This window comes from Echeneis naucrates, chromosome 3 (assembly GCF_900963305.1).
Source record: "Echeneis naucrates chromosome 3, fEcheNa1.1, whole genome shotgun sequence".
NCBI classification, from domain to species: Eukaryota; Metazoa; Chordata; class Actinopteri; order Carangiformes; family Echeneidae; genus Echeneis; species Echeneis naucrates.
Window position 1 is genome coordinate 16,078,303 of NC_042513.1, and position 17,151 is coordinate 16,095,453.

A 17,151-nucleotide genomic window follows, 5' to 3' on the forward strand; every position below is an offset into this window, starting at 1 on the left:
ACAGCTGACAATTTGTATTATAGTGAAGGATAAGCCATGATGTTGAGGGAATTTTTTACACAACTCCAAGACATGATTGTGTTGAGGCACAAAATTGGCTATGGCTTTGCAAAGTAGGAGTAATGCTTTATTGAATCATGCGACCAAAAACCCAATGGTCAGTCTGGCTGATCACCTAAAATCCTGTATGGAGATGAAGGAATCTGGCAGAAATTCTGCCATTGAGCCAACATTCCATTGATCTGAGATTTTAGATCTATAGTCTCTCCTTCGTGCAGTGCTTCGTAAATCGTGGGACGGTGCGATGCAAGAGTGTGACCCCGCAGAACATGCTTTTTTGCCGTACTAGAATAAAGTGTAATTGCACCTCCACTACAGTAGATGACAGTGGCGCTCACATTGTCAGAGTGTGTGCAGGGAGTATTAGTAGGGTTTTTATATTTTTTATAGTCGCGGCAGAGAGTGGGGCGGGACCCGAAATATTTTCTACTTCCTAAGGGCTCCCCCCCTTAGGAAGAAACAGTTGGCTTAACTGCTGAACAACATATCTGCAGGAAACTAGGTATCAGTTAACACTTTGCAGATACTGACCCCAGTGGTGAATCATGATGGTGGATGCATCATTCTGGGGCTGTAGTTTTCAGTGGCAGGGGCAGGAAGATTCATCAGGTTTAATGGAAAGCTCAACAGATAAACGGACTGAGATAATGTTAAGAAAAAACCTGGTCCAGATTTCCCAAGGTGTCAGACTGGACCCAAGGTTGGACTTCCAACAGAACAATGACCCAAAGTGTACACTAAAACATTGCAGGTCTGGCTTGGAGGCAAAACTCTGGGTGTCCCTGAGTGCCTGAGCCTAGACATGAAACAATTCAGTATCCCTGAAAAGACCTGAAAATGTTTCTCCAACAAAGTTCCCATAAAAACAGAGATGGAGAGAATCTGCTGGGTCAATCCCCAAATCCAGGTTTTCAGAGTTTATCACATCACAATTGTGAAGACTCAAGGCTTTATCCCTGACAAAGCTTGTTCAAGTAAATACCGAGTGTTAGTTCTGAGCTCTGATGGCAATGTCATATTTTAAAAGCTTTTTGATTTAATAAATCTGAGAATTTTAAAACTCGTCTACTCTTGTCATAATTCAATAATGAGAGTAACTGATTGTGTAAAAAGCTATTTTACCAATTTTAGTATAGTGCTATAAAATAAATGGGGAAAGAATCACAATTTCGCAACAATGTCAATTTGGACCAAAGAATAAACTGAGAAGAATTTGATGGTCAAATGTCATCATTTCATCATAAATAGGTTTCCAACCATAATTAATAAATTGTTATTCCAATCTCAAACAAATGACTAATTGGATAAAATGCTGAAATGATAGCATTTTATCTCCAAAAGGTCAAAAATTTCATTTCCGTGAGCTGATTGTGACCATATTTCTAAATTTGATAGTTGACTTAGACCTACCTAAGAGGAAGTGAATCAATTTCCTTGTTCCATATTGAGAACTATTTCTATAAGATCTTTCAGTCCCTTGATGTTACAGTGAAATTTGTTTTTGCTTCTGTGGCTTTGCTGATATTAATCAGTTATTGAGTAAATCGTCACATTGCCTCGCGATTGCATGTTTGTTATGATATGAGGGCATGGAATTTATTACAGATAAGGCTTACACACAAGAAACAATTATACATCAATAATGTTGCATTAGTTTTATTAGAGATATTTTAGGCAGATTGGGCATCATATATTTTGTTATCTAACCATTTGATAGAATGAACTAAAAGGGACAGTAATCTTTACTATTGGCTCCATAGATTTAATAACATTTAATTCATATGAAAAAAAACACAGCACATGATGAATTTCTTTCATTTGGCATGATCATTGCAGTTAGCAGCCATAGAGCTTGTTGATCCTGGTAATGTCCCAGCGGGACATGCCCTGCCTCTGGCCAATCTGGACATTGGGGTTGGGGATGGGGGTGATGGTTTCCTTCCCGTACGCGATGGAGAAGGCGGTTCTTCCATAGTGCATGATGGAGGAGTAGTCGTAGGGAGTGTTGAGGTTGTTGGTGTTCGCCTTTTGGAAGTTGTAGGCCATGGATGGCTCGATGTTCTCCCAGTTGATCCTGACGTAGGAGTCGCGGTCGCTCCTGGTTTGCTCGTGCTGGAAGCCCAGAGCGTGGTTGAACTCGTGCTGGACGATGCCGTGGTAGATGCAGCCCTGCTTGTTGAGAGAGAGCACCTGTCTGCCTCCCTGTCTGCCCAGAGCGGAGAAACATCCGCCTTTGTTCTCCACACTGATGTAGTCACGCTGGTTGCTATAGGGGACGAAACGGATGCAGGTTCTGCTGTGGAAAGACTTCATGGCCCGTTCGATCTTCTGACTCTCCCCTCTGCTGAACTGACTGCTCATAACGTATGGGATCGTCACCATGCCATTGGAGCCTTTCTTCCACAGGCAGCTCTGGGACCAGCACGTCATGGCGTTTCTGTTTGTGGGAGCCAGCAGGTCTCCTTCCACCAGGAACTCATCGGTGGCATTGTTGGTGGTCAGAATTCTGGTGCTGATGTCCATAGAGTCTGGGACTTCTTCTTGGTCATATACCTCCTCGATAGGCTGAGCCTGAGAGAGGCCGAGCAGGAGCAGCAGCAGCAGGCTGACAGAGGGAGTCATCTTCAGGGTCAGTGTGGAGGCTGTGGAGCTTCTGTGGAGAGACTGCTGTAAGCTTGATGTTTGACTCAGTGCAGTCCAGGGTTTTTATACTCTCCTCTGCAGGTGTGTCTGCAGGAGGATTATGGGCTGGGGTCTACACTGCAAGGCCTAAATAAACCTGTGAAGGGAGGACCCCACAGACAAACCTCCTGTTTCAACATGTTTTGTTATCTCTGATCATTAGATGGATGAACACAGCTTCATAAGTTTATACACTTTGTACAGTCTTCAACCAATAAGACCCCATATTATCTGAGAAGAACCACAAGTTGAAACAGAATTACGTAAGGGTTTGTCAATTTATGAAGTAAATGTCTTTGAAATATCAAATTGGCAAAATATATTTAAACAGCTTTTTTACAACACTTTATTTAATTTTGGGTGCCTCTCATTTCTCTTCGTCACATCTCAGATGTGTCTACACTTTGTTTGGAGTCTATCTTTAGTATAGTCGATTGATCTCAGATGGTTTTGACAGACAATCCTCTCTTCAAACAGAGTTTCACAGCTGACAATTTGTATTATAGTGAAGGATAAGCCATGATGTTGAGGGAATTTTTTACACAACTCCAAGACATGATTGTGTTGAGGCACAAAATTGGCTATGGCTTTGCAAAGTAGGAGTAATGCTTTATTGAATCATGCGACCAAAAACCCAATGGTCAGTCTGGCTGATCACCTAAAATCCTGTATGGAGATGAAGGAAACTGGCAGAAATTCTGCCATTGAGCCAACATTCCATTGATCTGAGATTTTAGATCTATAGTCTCTCCTTCGTGCAGTGCTTCGTAAATCGTGGGACGGTGCGATGCAAGAGTGTGACCCCGCAGAACATGCTTTTTTGCCGTACTAGAATAAAGTGTAATTGCACCTCCACTACAGTAGATGACAGTGGCGCTCACATTGTCAGAGTGTGTGCAGGGAGTATTAGTAGGGTTTTTATATTTTTTATAGCCGCGGCAGAGAGTGGGGCGGGACCCGAAATATTTTCTACTTCCTAAGGGCTCCCCCCCTTAGGAAGAAACAGTTGGCTTAACTGCTGAACAACATATCTGCAGGAAACTACGTATCAGTTAACACTTTGCAGATACTGACCCCAGTGGTGAATCATGATGGTGGATGCATCATTCTGGGGCTGTAGTTTTCAGTGGCAGGGGCAGGAAGATTCATCAGGTTTAATGGAAAGCTCAACAGATAAACGGACTGAGATAATGTTAAGAAAAAACCTGGTCCAGATTTCCCAAGGTGTCAGACCGGACCCAAGGTTGGACTTCCAACAGAACAATGACCCAAATTGTACACTAAAACATTGCAGGTCTGGCTTGGAGGCAAAACTCTGGGTGTCCCTGAGTGCCTGAGCCTAGACATGAAACAATTCAGTATCCCTGAAAAGACGTGAAAATGTTTCTCCAACAAAGTTCCCATAAAAACAGAGATGGAGAGAATCTGCTGGGTCAATCCCCAAATCCAGGTTTTCAGAGTTTATCACATCACAATTGTGAAGACTCAAGGCTTTATCCCTGACAAAGCTTGTTCAAGTAAATACCGAGTGTTAGTTCTGAGCTCTGATGGCAATGTCATATTTTAAAAGCTTTTTGATTTAATAAATCTGAGAATTTTAAAACTCGTCTACTCTTGTCATAATTCAATAATGAGAGTAACTGATTGTGTAAAAAGCTATTTTACCAATTTTAGTATAGTGCTATAAAATAAATGGGGAAAGAATCACAATTTCGCAACAATGTCAATTTGGACCAAAGAATAAACTGAGAAGAATTTGATGGTCAAATGTCATCATTTCATCATAAATAGGTTTCCAACCATAATTAATAAATTGTTATTCCAATCTCAAACAAATGACTAATTGGATAAAATGCTGAAATGATAGCATTTTATCTCCAAAAGGTCAAAAATTTCATTTCGGTGAGCTGATTGTGACCATATTTCTAAATTTGATAGTTGACTTAGACCTACCTAAGAGGAAGTGAATCAATTTCCTTGTTCCATATTGAGAACTATTTCTATAAGGTCTTTCAGTCCCTTGATGTTACAGTGAAATTTGTTTTTGCTTCTGTGGCTTTGCTGATATTAATCAGTTATTGAGTAAATCGTCACATTGCCTCGCGATTGCATGTTTGTTATGATATGAGGGCATGGAATTTATTACAGATAAGGCTTACACACAAGAAACAATTATACATCAATAATGTTGCATTAGTTTTATTAGAGATATTTTAGGCAGATTGGGCATCATATATTTTGTTATCTAACCATTTGATAGAATGAACTAAAAGGGACAGTAATCTTTACTATTGGCTCCATAGATTTAATAACATTTAATTCATGTGAAAAAAAACACAGCACATGATGAATTTCTTTCATTTGGCATGAACATTGCAGTTAGCAGCCATAGAGCTTGTTGATCCTGGTGATGTCCCAGCGGGACATGCCCTGCCTCTGGCCAATCTGGACATTGGGGTTGGGGATGGGGGTGATGGTTTCCTTCCCGTACGCGATGGAGAAGGCGGTTCTTCCATAGTGCATGATGGAGGAGTAGTCGTAGGGAGTGTTGAGGTTGTTGGTGTTCGCCTTTTGGAAGTTGTAGGCCATGGATGGCTCGATGTTCTCCCAGTTGATCCTGACGTAGGAGTCGCGGTCGCTCCTGGTTTGCTCGTGCTGGAAGCCCAGAGCGTGGTTGAACTCGTGCTGGACGATGCCGTGGTAGATGCAGCCCTGCTTGTTGAGAGAGAGCACCTGTCTGCCTCCCTGTCTGCCCAGAGCGGAGAAACATCCGCCTTTGTTCTCCACACTGATGTAGTCACGCTGGTTGCTATAGGGGACGAAACGGATGCAGGTTCTGCTGTGGAAAGACTTCATGGCCCGTTCGATCTTCTGACTCTCCCCTCTGCTGAACTGACTGCTCATAACGTATGGGATCGTCACCATGCCATTGGAGCCTTTCTTCCACAGGCAGCTCTGGGACCAGCACGTCATGGCGTTTCTGTTTGTGGGAGCCAGCAGGTCTCCTTCCACCAGGAACTCATCGGTGGCATTGTTGGTGGTCAGAATTCTGGTGCTGATGTCCATAGAGTCTGGGACTTCTTCTTGGTCATATACCTCCTCGATAGGCTGAGCCTGAGAGAGGCCGAGCAGGAGCAGCAGCAGCAGGCTGACAGAGGGAGTCATCTTCAGGGTCAGTGTGGAGGCTGTGGAGCTTCTGTGGAGAGACTGCTGGAAGCTTGATGTTTGACTCAGTGCAGTCCAGGGTTTTTATACTCTCCTCTGCAGGTGTGTCTGCAGGAGGATTATGGGCTGGGGTCTACACTGCAAGGCCTAAATAAACCTGTGAAGGGAGGACCCCACAGACAAACCTCCTGTTTCAACATGTTTTGTTATCTCTGATCATTAGATGGATGAACACAGCTTCATAAGTTTATACACTTTGTACAGTCTTCAACCAATAAGACCCCATATTATCTGAGAAGAACCACAAGTTGAAACAGAATTACGTAAGGGTTTGTCAATTTATGAAGTAAATGTCTTTGAAATATCAAATTGGCAAAATATATTTAAACAGCTTTTTTACAACACTTTATTTAATTTTGGGTGCCTCTCATTTCTCTTCGTCACATCTCAGATGTGTCTACACTTTGTTTGGAGTCTATCTTTAGTATAGTCGATTGATCTCAGATGGTTTTGACAGACAATCCTCTCTTCAAACAGAGTTTCACAGCTGACAATTTGTATTATAGTGAAGGATAAGCCATGATGTTGAGGGAATTTTTTACACAACTCCAAGACATGATTGTGTTGAGGCACAAAATTGGCTATGGCTTTGCAAAGTAGGAGTAATGCTTTATTGAATCATGCGACCAAAAACCCAATGGTCAGTCTGGCTGATCACCTAAAATCCTGTATGGAGATGAAGGAAACTGGCAGAAATTCTGCCATTGAGCCAACATTCCATTGATCTGAGATTTTAGATCTATAGTCTCTCCTTCGTGCAGTGCTTCGTAAATCGTGGGACGGTGCGATGCAAGAGTGTGACCCCGCAGAACATGCTTTTTTGCCGTACTAGAATAAAGTGTAATTGCACCTCCACTACAGTAGATGACAGTGGCGCTCACATTGTCAGAGTGTGTGCAGGGAGTATTAGTAGGGTTTTTATATTTTTTATAGCCGCGGCAGAGAGTGGGGCGGGACCCGAAATATTTTCTACTTCCTAAGGGCTCCCCCCCTTAGGAAGAAACAGTTGGCTTAACTGCTGAACAACATATCTGCAGGAAACTACGTATCAGTTAACACTTTGCAGATACTGACCCCAGTGGTGAATCATGATGGTGGATGCATCATTCTGGGGCTGTAGTTTTCAGTGGCAGGGGCAGGAAGATTCATCAGGTTTAATGGAAAGCTCAACAGATAAACGGACTGAGATAATGTTAAGAAAAAACCTGGTCCAGATTTCCCAAGGTGTCAGACCGGACCCAAGGTTGGACTTCCAACAGAACAATGACCCAAATTGTACACTAAAACATTGCAGGTCTGGCTTGGAGGCAAAACTCTGGGTGTCCCTGAGTGCCTGAGCCTAGACATGAAACAATTCAGTATCCCTGAAAAGACGTGAAAATGTTTCTCCAACAAAGTTCCCATAAAAACAGAGATGGAGAGAATCTGCTGGGTCAATCCCCAAATCCAGGTTTTCAGAGTTTATCACATCACAATTGTGAAGACTCAAGGCTTTATCCCTGACAAAGCTTGTTCAAGTAAATACCGAGTGTTAGTTCTGAGCTCTGATGGCAATGTCATATTTTAAAAGCTTTTTGATTTAATAAATCTGAGAATTTTAAAACTCGTCTACTCTTGTCATAATTCAATAATGAGAGTAACTGATTGTGTAAAAAGCTATTTTACCAATTTTAGTATAGTGCTATAAAATAAATGGGGAAAGAATCACAATTTCGCAACAATGTCAATTTGGACCAAAGAATAAACTGAGAAGAATTTGATGGTCAAATGTCATCATTTCATCATAAATAGGTTTCCAACCATAATTAATAAATTGTTATTCCAATCTCAAACAAATGACTAATTGGATAAAATGCTGAAATGATAGCATTTTATCTCCAAAAGGTCAAAAATTTCATTTCGGTGAGCTGATTGTGACCATATTTCTAAATTTGATAGTTGACTTAGACCTACCTAAGAGGAAGTGAATCAATTTCCTTGTTCCATATTGAGAACTATTTCTATAAGGTCTTTCAGTCCCTTGATGTTACAGTGAAATTAGTTTTTGCTTCTGTGGCTTTGCTGATATTAATCAGTTATTGAGTAAATCGTCACATTGCCTCGCGATTGCATGTTTGTTATGATATGAGGGCATGGAATTTATTACAGATAAGGCTTACACACAAGAAACAATTATACATCAATAATGTTGCATTAGTTTTATTAGAGATATTTTAGGCAGATTGGGCATCATATATTTTGTTATCTAACCATTTGATAGAATGAACTAAAAGGGACAGTAATCTTTACTATTGGCTCCATAGATTTAATAACATTTAATTCATATGAAAAAAAACACAGCACATGATGAATTTCTTTCATTTGGCATGATCATTGCAGTTAGCAGCCATAGAGCTTGTTGATCCTGGTAATGTCCCAGCGGGACATGCCCTGCCTCTGGCCAATCTGGACATTGGGGTTGGGGATGGGGGTGATGGTTTCCTTCCCGTACGCGATGGAGAAGGCGGTTCTTCCATAGTGCATGATGGAGGAGTAGTCGTAGGGAGTGTTGAGGTTGTTGGTGTTCGCCTTTTGGAAGTTGTAGGCCATGGATGGCTCGATGTTCTCCCAGTTGATCCTGACGTAGGAGTCGCGGTCGCTCCTGGTTTGCTCGTGCTGGAAGCCCAGAGCGTGGTTGAACTCGTGCTGGACGATGCCGTGGTAGATGCAGCCCTGCTTGTTGAGAGAGAGCACCTGTCTGCCTCCCTGTCTGCCCAGAGCGGAGAAACATCCGCCTTTGTTCTCCACACTGATGTAGTCACGCTGGTTGCTATAGGGGACGAAACGGATGCAGGTTCTGCTGTGGAAAGACTTCATGGCCCGTTCGATCTTCTGACTCTCCCAGCTGCTGAACTGACTGCTCATAACGTATGGGATCGTCACCATGCCGTTGGAGCCTTTCTTCCACAGGCAGCTCTGAGACCAGCACGTCATGGCGTTTCTGTTTGTGGGAGCCAGCAGGTCTCCTTCCACCAGGAACTCATCGGTGGCATTGTTGGTGGTCAGAATTCTGGTGCTGATGTCCATAGAGTCTGGGACTTCTTCTTGGTCATATGCCTCCTCGATAGGCTGAGCCTGAGAGAGGCCAAGCAGGAGCAGCAGCAGCAGGCTGACAGAGGGAGTCATCTTCAGGGTCAGTGTGGAGGCTGTGGAGCTTCTGTGGAGAGACTGCTGGAAGCTTGATGTTTGACTCAGTGCAGTCCAGGGTTTTTATACTCTCCTCTGCAGGTGTGTCTGCAGGAGGATTATGGGCTGGGGTCTACACTGCAAGGCCTAAATAAACCTGTGAAGGGAGGACCCCACAGACAAACCTCCTGTTTCAACATGTTTTGTTATCTCTGATCATTAGATGGATGAACACTGCTTCATATGTTTATATACTTTGTACAGTCTTCAACCAATAAGACCCCATATTATCTGAGAAGAACCACAATTAAATTTAACAGAAATTTATTCATTTGTCCCCTCTTGCTGATATTTCTATGAAAGATAAGATGAATATGCTTTGAACTCTTAACAGATACAGACAAAATATAGATATTTGCCAGGATTTTTTGCTACAATGTTGGGATAGTTTGTCCCAATTTTCACCTTTTCTACTTTAAAAACACAGAACATCATCCAGACTGTGCTACAACCAGACAAGACATTAAAATTGATTCTAATTTCACCACATCTTTTTAAAATAATAAAAAGAAGTTCTTGATCACCACATTCAGATTTTCTATTTAGCATCAGAGCAATTAACGCAATTAGTAAAAACACTAAGGGTAAAGGTGAAAAAACATGTATTTCATTTCACTGAAATGTTACATCTTTCTACATTTCTATTGGAAAGAACACTCTGTACCTTCATATATATACATTAAATTCAGATGCTCAGCTCTGTTACTGAAATGTGATGGTTATACATGAGAGTTGATACTCAATAGGATTCATCCCCACTAACTTTCTAAGATATAACCTGACTGATATTACACAACGGCTAGTTTTCATTCATCATCCATTATTGAAACCTGCAGCCTGTTTGACTGTTTTTGAAATTTAATCACAGATTTGTTGCCTTACTCCATCACCCATCAGTTCAAAGCTTTCATAATCGTAATAATAATAATAACACATAATGAGACATTGCTGAATCACCCAATAGTTAAAATAAGAGCCTGAATGGCGTTGTTTAAAAAACAAAACTTAAACATAAACATGAATTATTATCTAGATAAGCTGTTTCTGCAAATGATTTTGGTTGGAAGTGGCGTCCTCCACATGGCATTTCCAGGTCTCTCGGTCTCATTTGGTACTTTTCAAGAGGTGGTTTTTTTTCCCTGTAACCAGGAGAGTCCAAAAATCTGATCATAACTAGGATATTAATACAGATATGAGCAGTAATAATAGTAGTAGTATCATATATTTGTCTTCCCTTAAGGTATATTGGTTTTATATAAACTTGCTCAAGGAAAATATTTATCACTTGCATCTTCAAATTTGTTTTCTTGACATGTCAAACCTGTTGGTGCATTGATCAACAGGGTGTGGTTGTTTGTCATAACACATTTGAGCATTACAGTTTAAAAGAAAGATTCTGCACACAGGCAGCTGTTGTACAGCCCTCTGCTCTCAGTGAAATCTACCAGCCTTATTTATTTATTTATTTATTTATTTATTTATTTGCATCTTAGTTCTTACTGGAAGCCAAATATCAAATCTTAAATCTCCCATCAGTCATTTTAATGTTGCTATGCATTATCGAGATGTATCATAAGGTCAGGAGTAGAAAGACCTCAAGTCTCTTTGTCAACAAAATGACAGGCAGCTGACAGCATGAAGGTCACTGTCACGCTCATTCTGTCAAAGGATTCTCAAATTGTTCAATTTCATAGGATGTATTTACAAAACAAGCCTGTGTCTGGTTATGTCCTAAAGGCCTCATGAAAAGTCATGGTAAATGTGCTTTGAGGCCAGAAGACTTTGAAGGATGAATATCTCATTCTCTTTGAAAGTATTGATGTAGTTTCTCTCTGATTTAGATTTTTTTTTTTATTTTTCATGTATTTAAGATGAAATACTGAGGAGGCAGAAGGGATGTTCAGATTCATTTTTAGCACAGCATTATGTGGTTTTTGTGTCATTGCCTGAAAATTGCAGTGGCTGTTCCTGTAGATCCATTGTTTTATAAAAATGTTTGACAACTTTTGGGAGAAGATTAATGATAGCAATGCAGTTTTCAACATATTTTGTGTGCTAACAAAATAAAAAAACTCTGGAGTGTGAGTATGAATCGAAGCAGTATAAGCAGTTTCATAGCATTTAGCTTTAAGAATAAACTAAAATCATTAAAACATTTGTGCTGATTGTTGACTTTGTTTTATTACAGGATAAATGCATAAATGCATTGTTCCCTCTCTGGACCTTGTGATTAAGAGGCATCCTAAAATAATGTCATCAGTTGTCCTGCACTGCATCAGCAGGCCCTGTGGTTGATCTTAAATCAGCTGGCGGCTCTGAATGACTCCATGAAAAATGGATGCTCTTCCTGCTGAGTCCACAGTTTGTCTGATAGATTGCCTTGCTTCAGATGCTACTGAATTGGGCCTGAATGGTCTGAAGAATACTGTACAGCCAAAAGCTGCAGAGTGAGGGGTAAGTGACCTTGGCACTCAGTGCTCTCTCATTTCACGGTCTTGATGTAGGATTTTCACCGTTTTTGTTTTTTTTTCTTTTTTACTGCTGTCTCTGCTCTGCCACTCTGCTGCCATTTTCATTTATTCTGCATGACAAACCTCGGAGTAGTTAAACTTTTTGTCAGTCAGATACCTGACACACACATAATGAAAACCAAAAAAAAAAAAGAAAAAAAGATAAGGATCAATTGGTGTGAGGACTCAAAGTAAATCTAAAAACATTCAAACGAACAACAGCATGAGATTAAAATATCTATTAAATGTACATAAAATTTTATGTAAAATTCCAGATACACATGGGAGCCCTTGTAATTCAGCTATCCTGCTGCATTCATCTCAGATTTCCAGAAGGCACTACGTTTCCATGGCATTACATCCACTTGACTGGTGGCTTGCAATGCACCAAGACCAGCTAAGTTATTATTTATTTTTTTATTTACTTTCTTGGAAATGAAAAAGAACAATCAGTGCATTCATTTGGACAGAAGTGTTGTGCTAGCTGTGTCCTTCCTGCAGGCATGACAGCTTAATGGTTTTAATTTAATTTAGAAAAAAAGTCATGGAAGATCCTCAGCATGACTTTGGTTAGACATGGGATCCTGTTTATTTTTATTGATCTAATGTTGATCTGATTAGCACATTTGAAAGATATGGAATAGATGTGGCAAGGGGCCTGAGCATGTGAGAGCCTATGGCACCCAAGGGACAGCATTACCCTAGTTAAACTGTTCTCTGTACCTGCCCATTGGCTAGACAATCGAATGTCTCCTTAGACCTAATTGAATTCCTTTCACCATGCATGTTTACTGTGCCTCCCTTCTTCTCTTCAATCACAGCTCAAGCACAAATGACATGGCTGGCACCCTGGGTACTTACGGTGCTGTAGAAAAACAAGTACAGCACTTTTTAAATGTTGGCATCAGTGAGGTGTTGAATTCTTACTTCTCGTGATGTCCCAAAGTGACGGATCAATTTCCTTTGTGCCAAAAATCAAGACTTCACTTTCCTGGGAGATTTTGTACCCAATGGCTGACAGGACTATTTGTAAAAAAAAAAAAAGAGAGAAAAGAAATGAAAACAATGTTATGCTAATGTCGAATGTGTCATTCTACATCCATACTACTGTTTAATCAACAATGATTTCATAAAGATAAGCAGAAGGACATAACTGCCACAATAATACGTATCAAAATACCACAGCACAAACGCACATTAGAAAACATGAAATAGATATAGTGTAGACTTTAGTGGTCCCTGAGCATTTGACACAATCCTACTTAATAGTGAATGTTTTCATGTAGAACAGCTACAGCAGTACAACACTGTGGGCCGCTGATGTGTGTAATAGAGTTCTTGTGTGGCAACTGTTGAATTTTTAACCATCCTGAAGCCAGCTGAGTGCACTTCAGTCAAGCGCGAAGACAGATTACCTCAGATAAAGCCACTATTATGGTAACTAAACATAACACTGGCATGCACAGGGATGTAGCTGGTGTGCAGTGTGGTGCGGCTTGAAGCCTGTTATTTGAGAATTACAACCAGAATATGTTAGTGCTTCATGTGTTCTCTTAAACGGCCCGATGCACTGCGTCTGAAACTGAAAAATTAAACCACAGGGCGCTTGATTTCATCTCCAGGACCCCCTGCTGATATGAGTTTTACTTTTAGATGTTTTATTAAATGAAATGTTTGAATTCTGCTGCTTTATATTCGCCCCGTCTGCTGTTTTCTCCTAGACGCTTCACAGGTATAGACCATGTCGATAGTAGATGGTAAAAAAACGCACTTTTACTGAGCTTTGTTTGTGTTTATTCTGCACAAAATAAAAAAAAAGTGACAGTAAATCAGCCACTGAGATTCTACGCAGTCAGGAAAATACGACGCAATCAGATGTTGAATTAAGTTGAAGCCTGAACACAAGGAGTGGCTATTTTTAGTCTCTTCCAGATATTTATTACACTTGTGACATCAACTGCAGTGACACACACAGTGGACCGAGGCCTGGTGATACCGAAGAAATAAAAGGCCAATAGTGCGACATGCCATTTTATGTCACCATTTGTGGTTCAGGGGCTCCACGTCAGTGAGTCTGCTGACGAAATGCTGCACCTCTGACCGTGTGTGCACAGGTAGAGAGGATGATGATGATGATGATGGTGATGGATGTGAAGGAAGACAGTGAAGGAGAGGGGGAGGAACACAGAGAGAGAGAGAGAGAGAGAGAGACCACAGCAGCGTCCTGCTTTGGTCTGCGGGGGGAGGAGCATCACAACACAGCCTGCGGTTTGCAGAGCTGCAGGTCGGAACCGGACTCAGAAACCGAAGCAGTCGGTGCAGGTTCTGGGAGGAGATGTAACATCCCGGATGTGGAGGAGCAGCGTCGGGTCTTAGAAGCCGTCACACACATATACGACTAACTACGTATTTAGATATGATGTAGCAGACATGCGCCGGCCGGACCGGGGTGAAGAGAGGTCGCTGACGGACGGACTGCCGCTGCAGATTCCAGCCTAGGCGGGCTTTCGGCGGCGGCTCTCGCACTTCCTCCTGCAGTGCAGCTCGTCATCAGAACCGCCGATGCGCTCCGCCGGACCGGACCCGCTCCGTTTCACGCCGTCCAACCATACCGGAGCCTGAGGCGGAAGGATGCAGGTTAAAAGCCAGATCTGCACCGAGCGGAGCAGCACCGACGACCCGGAGCAGGATGACAACCAGAAGAAAACCTCTTGTTTTTCCAACATCAAGATTTTCCTGGTGTCGGAATGTGCGCTCATGCTGGCACAGGGCACCGTGGGCGCCTATCTGGTGAGTTTGGGGGGGTCTGAGGGAAGGTCGGTATCGCGGCACATCTCAGGTAACACGGGGTTAACGCAGCGCCCTTCAGACGGCCACAGAAAGGCAGCGACTGCGCTCAATGATCACAATAAAACAATCACATCCTCCGGTGGCCAAGACACGTTCCGCTCCCCCTGACTGATGACTTGCTGCGTACTATCCATCAGGCCTATGCACCATCTGCATGACACAAAGCGCATCACAGCGGCCGGAGGCTCCACGTTGTTGCTGGAGAATTTCATACGCGTTTAATATGGACGGTCTGCCGGAGAGCAGCTTACGAAACACCGATCAAGATCCACGTAACCTGCCGGTTCCCTCTGCACCCAGATCCCCCAGTTAAAAGCTGGAGGCCTTTGACACCGGACGGTTCAGGCCTATAGGAGATTACGTGATCACCACAACACAGTCGACAGCAGTTTATGTGATGTCCTCAGGAAGGATGGGTTCATTTTTCTACCGTGACAGTCGCACCGACACTGCGCTGTTGGGGATTATACAGTTAGGTCGATGTCATCTCGCCAAATGGGCACGTACAGTAAAACAAAAATCTGAAAACGTACTGTGCATGGTTTGGGGATTATTAGTTAGATTAAAACGGGCTGGACAGATAGATACTGTAAATGTGTTGACACAGCAAATGATTGCAGGTCCATGACGTTCATGAGTGGATGGAAATGAAAGTTAGTGATGTCAGTTACACAACACCTTCAAGAGGGGGTTAGAACTTTCCTCCAACTGCCTCTTTTCTTTCCTCATTATTTATGTATTTATATAAGATCAGTGAAATAAGAACCGATAAGGAGACAGTTTGAGTGATACCAGTTGAAAATTGGAATTTGTGAGATGTGGATTATTTTGATGCAGGTGTTGTTTTTAGGAATAAGGAAACAGCAGCATGATGAGCCCTAAGGGCTGATCTCCAGGATACAGATTTTGATTTGAACACAACATGCATCATTTTCCCTTTTTTTTTTTTTTTTTTGCAGCATCCCTAATCAAAAGTGCACCTTTAGCAAATCATTCTGTCGACAAAAACACTACAACCAACTCTCTCTTGTGTAAAAATGGCGTTTTTAATCTTCTTTGATGTGCTCTCAGTAATTCAGCCACTTTGTGGTTGACACATTTTGTTTCCTTACAAATAAATGAAAGCAAATTGAAATAAAAAAACAAAATCCTTGCCACAGGAGAGAGCTACAATAACTGAAGGTCATCATTGTCAGCATGGTAGCAAAATTTTAATTCATCAGCCTGAAATACACAGCTTTTTCTTTTTTGCTTGTTCTCTGTTACAATTAGCATTTTCTGTAAATCCAGATGTTGAAAGGCTGCTCCTCTCCACAGGCTATACAGAAATCAGTCAGGGCCGCAAGAATAAATCCCTACAAGGTCATCCAGATGTTGTGACCTCTGAACCCCCACACCCCGAGCTTCTAATATCAAGAAACACAGAATTACAATTTTGTCATAGTTCAGCATGAGTAGTGGACACAAACTCAGTGTTCAGTAAGCGTTGATTAATTATAACTACAAACAACGATAACATCATGTCCGTCAGTCCCCCCATGTGTGCCGCATGGTGACAGAACTGGGTTAGTGTTCCACAGTTGGAAATATAAACCACTGACAGGCATCCTCCCATTTTAGAAGTGAATAACAGATTGTTCATCCTTATTTGGAAAGTGGAAAAGGAGGAAGGGGGGGGGGGGGAGGGGGCTGCCAGTTGTCAGGCTTTGTTACTGTTATTGAGACACCTCTGGTGGCGTTCTGCCAAGGACAAGCCCACACATGACTATGCTGATGGCCTAGTCTTTGATTATTTCTCTTTTAGGATTCATAAAAACATGTATTTATATATTACAAATAAACAAAATTTAAATATTGTTTGTTTACCCAGACACAGTCTGTCACAATATCCCTTTGGAAGAAAACACCTTATCCAAGAGGTGCTTTAAAAGGTCCATAATGAATTAGACATGTTGTTGCACAAAGTGTTATATACTGTATAAGCTACAAGCGCTGAAATAAGGGTTAGGGTGATTAGTTGATCTGAAGAACTATTTGCCATCAAATTTTTTGATTAAACAGTCATAAACTCTCTTGTAAACTCTTTTAGCTTGTTTTCATTTCAATAGCTTTTTTGCTCTCAAAAGATAAAACCATACAAGCTATCATCTTGTATTCGGGAACAATGTGGCAGGCATTTGAATGATTTTCTGGCATTTTATGTACCAAACAATCAACATTGAAAACAATCATTAGGTGCAGCCCTACATCTTGATGAAAAAAAAAAAAAAAAAGCCAAACAGAGATGGTCTGACTGTGCCTGGTAGGACAAACAGGAAAAGCAGTACAGAATTTAAAAGTAAGAGAATTTATATGTGATCCAACTGGTTTTCAGAATCACAATTACTTTATTGATCGCTGAGGGAGAAATTGTTTGTGTCACAGGTGTTCCTGACACATTATTCAAGACAGAACAAGAACAAATTATATATAAAAAACGTGCATAAAAGGTGCAAGACTAAATATGTATAAAAATGTCTTCACAAGAGTGTAGAAAAGTATTTAAATATAACAGAAATAAAATAAATACAATCATATACAGAACAGACTTGGTTCCAGT

At 41.4% G+C, this 17,151-nt stretch overlaps 4 protein-coding genes across 6 annotated transcripts in view; 1 reads left to right on the forward strand and 3 right to left on the reverse strand.

Moving 5' to 3' along the window:
• LOC115041569 (solute carrier organic anion transporter family member 3A1-like) overlaps positions 1-17,151 on the forward strand; it is a 52,611-nt gene that overhangs the window by 15,731 nt on the left and 19,729 nt on the right. The window contains exons 2-3 of one of the 3 annotated variants that reach the window (XM_029499117.1): positions 11,381-11,646; positions 11,978-12,103. Coding sequence is in view for 1 of the 3 variants with exons in the window: in XM_029499116.1 (XP_029354976.1) it covers positions 14,334-14,492 (159 nt within the window). In the remaining 2 variants the exon portion in view is untranslated. Of the gene's footprint in view, positions 1-11,380; positions 11,647-11,977; positions 12,104-14,333; positions 14,493-17,151 lie in introns of those variants that run through there. The other 2 variants (XM_029499118.1, XM_029499116.1) reach the window with 2 other exon arrangements.
• Positions 1,897-2,682, reverse strand: LOC115041572 (high choriolytic enzyme 1-like). Its single transcript, XM_029499122.1, has one exon. The coding sequence runs from the start codon at positions 2,680-2,682 to the stop codon at positions 1,897-1,899; it is 786 nt and encodes a 261-aa protein (XP_029354982.1).
• On the reverse strand, positions 5,122-5,907 carry LOC115041574 (high choriolytic enzyme 1-like). Its single transcript, XM_029499123.1, has one exon. The coding sequence runs from the start codon at positions 5,905-5,907 to the stop codon at positions 5,122-5,124; it is 786 nt and encodes a 261-aa protein (XP_029354983.1).
• LOC115041577 (high choriolytic enzyme 1-like) lies at positions 8,347-15,178 on the reverse strand. Its single transcript, XM_029499126.1, has 2 exons — positions 15,156-15,178; positions 8,347-9,115 (listed from the first exon to the last, which is right to left on the reverse strand). Exons 1-2 carry the CDS (start codon positions 15,176-15,178, stop codon positions 8,347-8,349), a joined length of 792 nt encoding a protein of 263 aa, XP_029354986.1.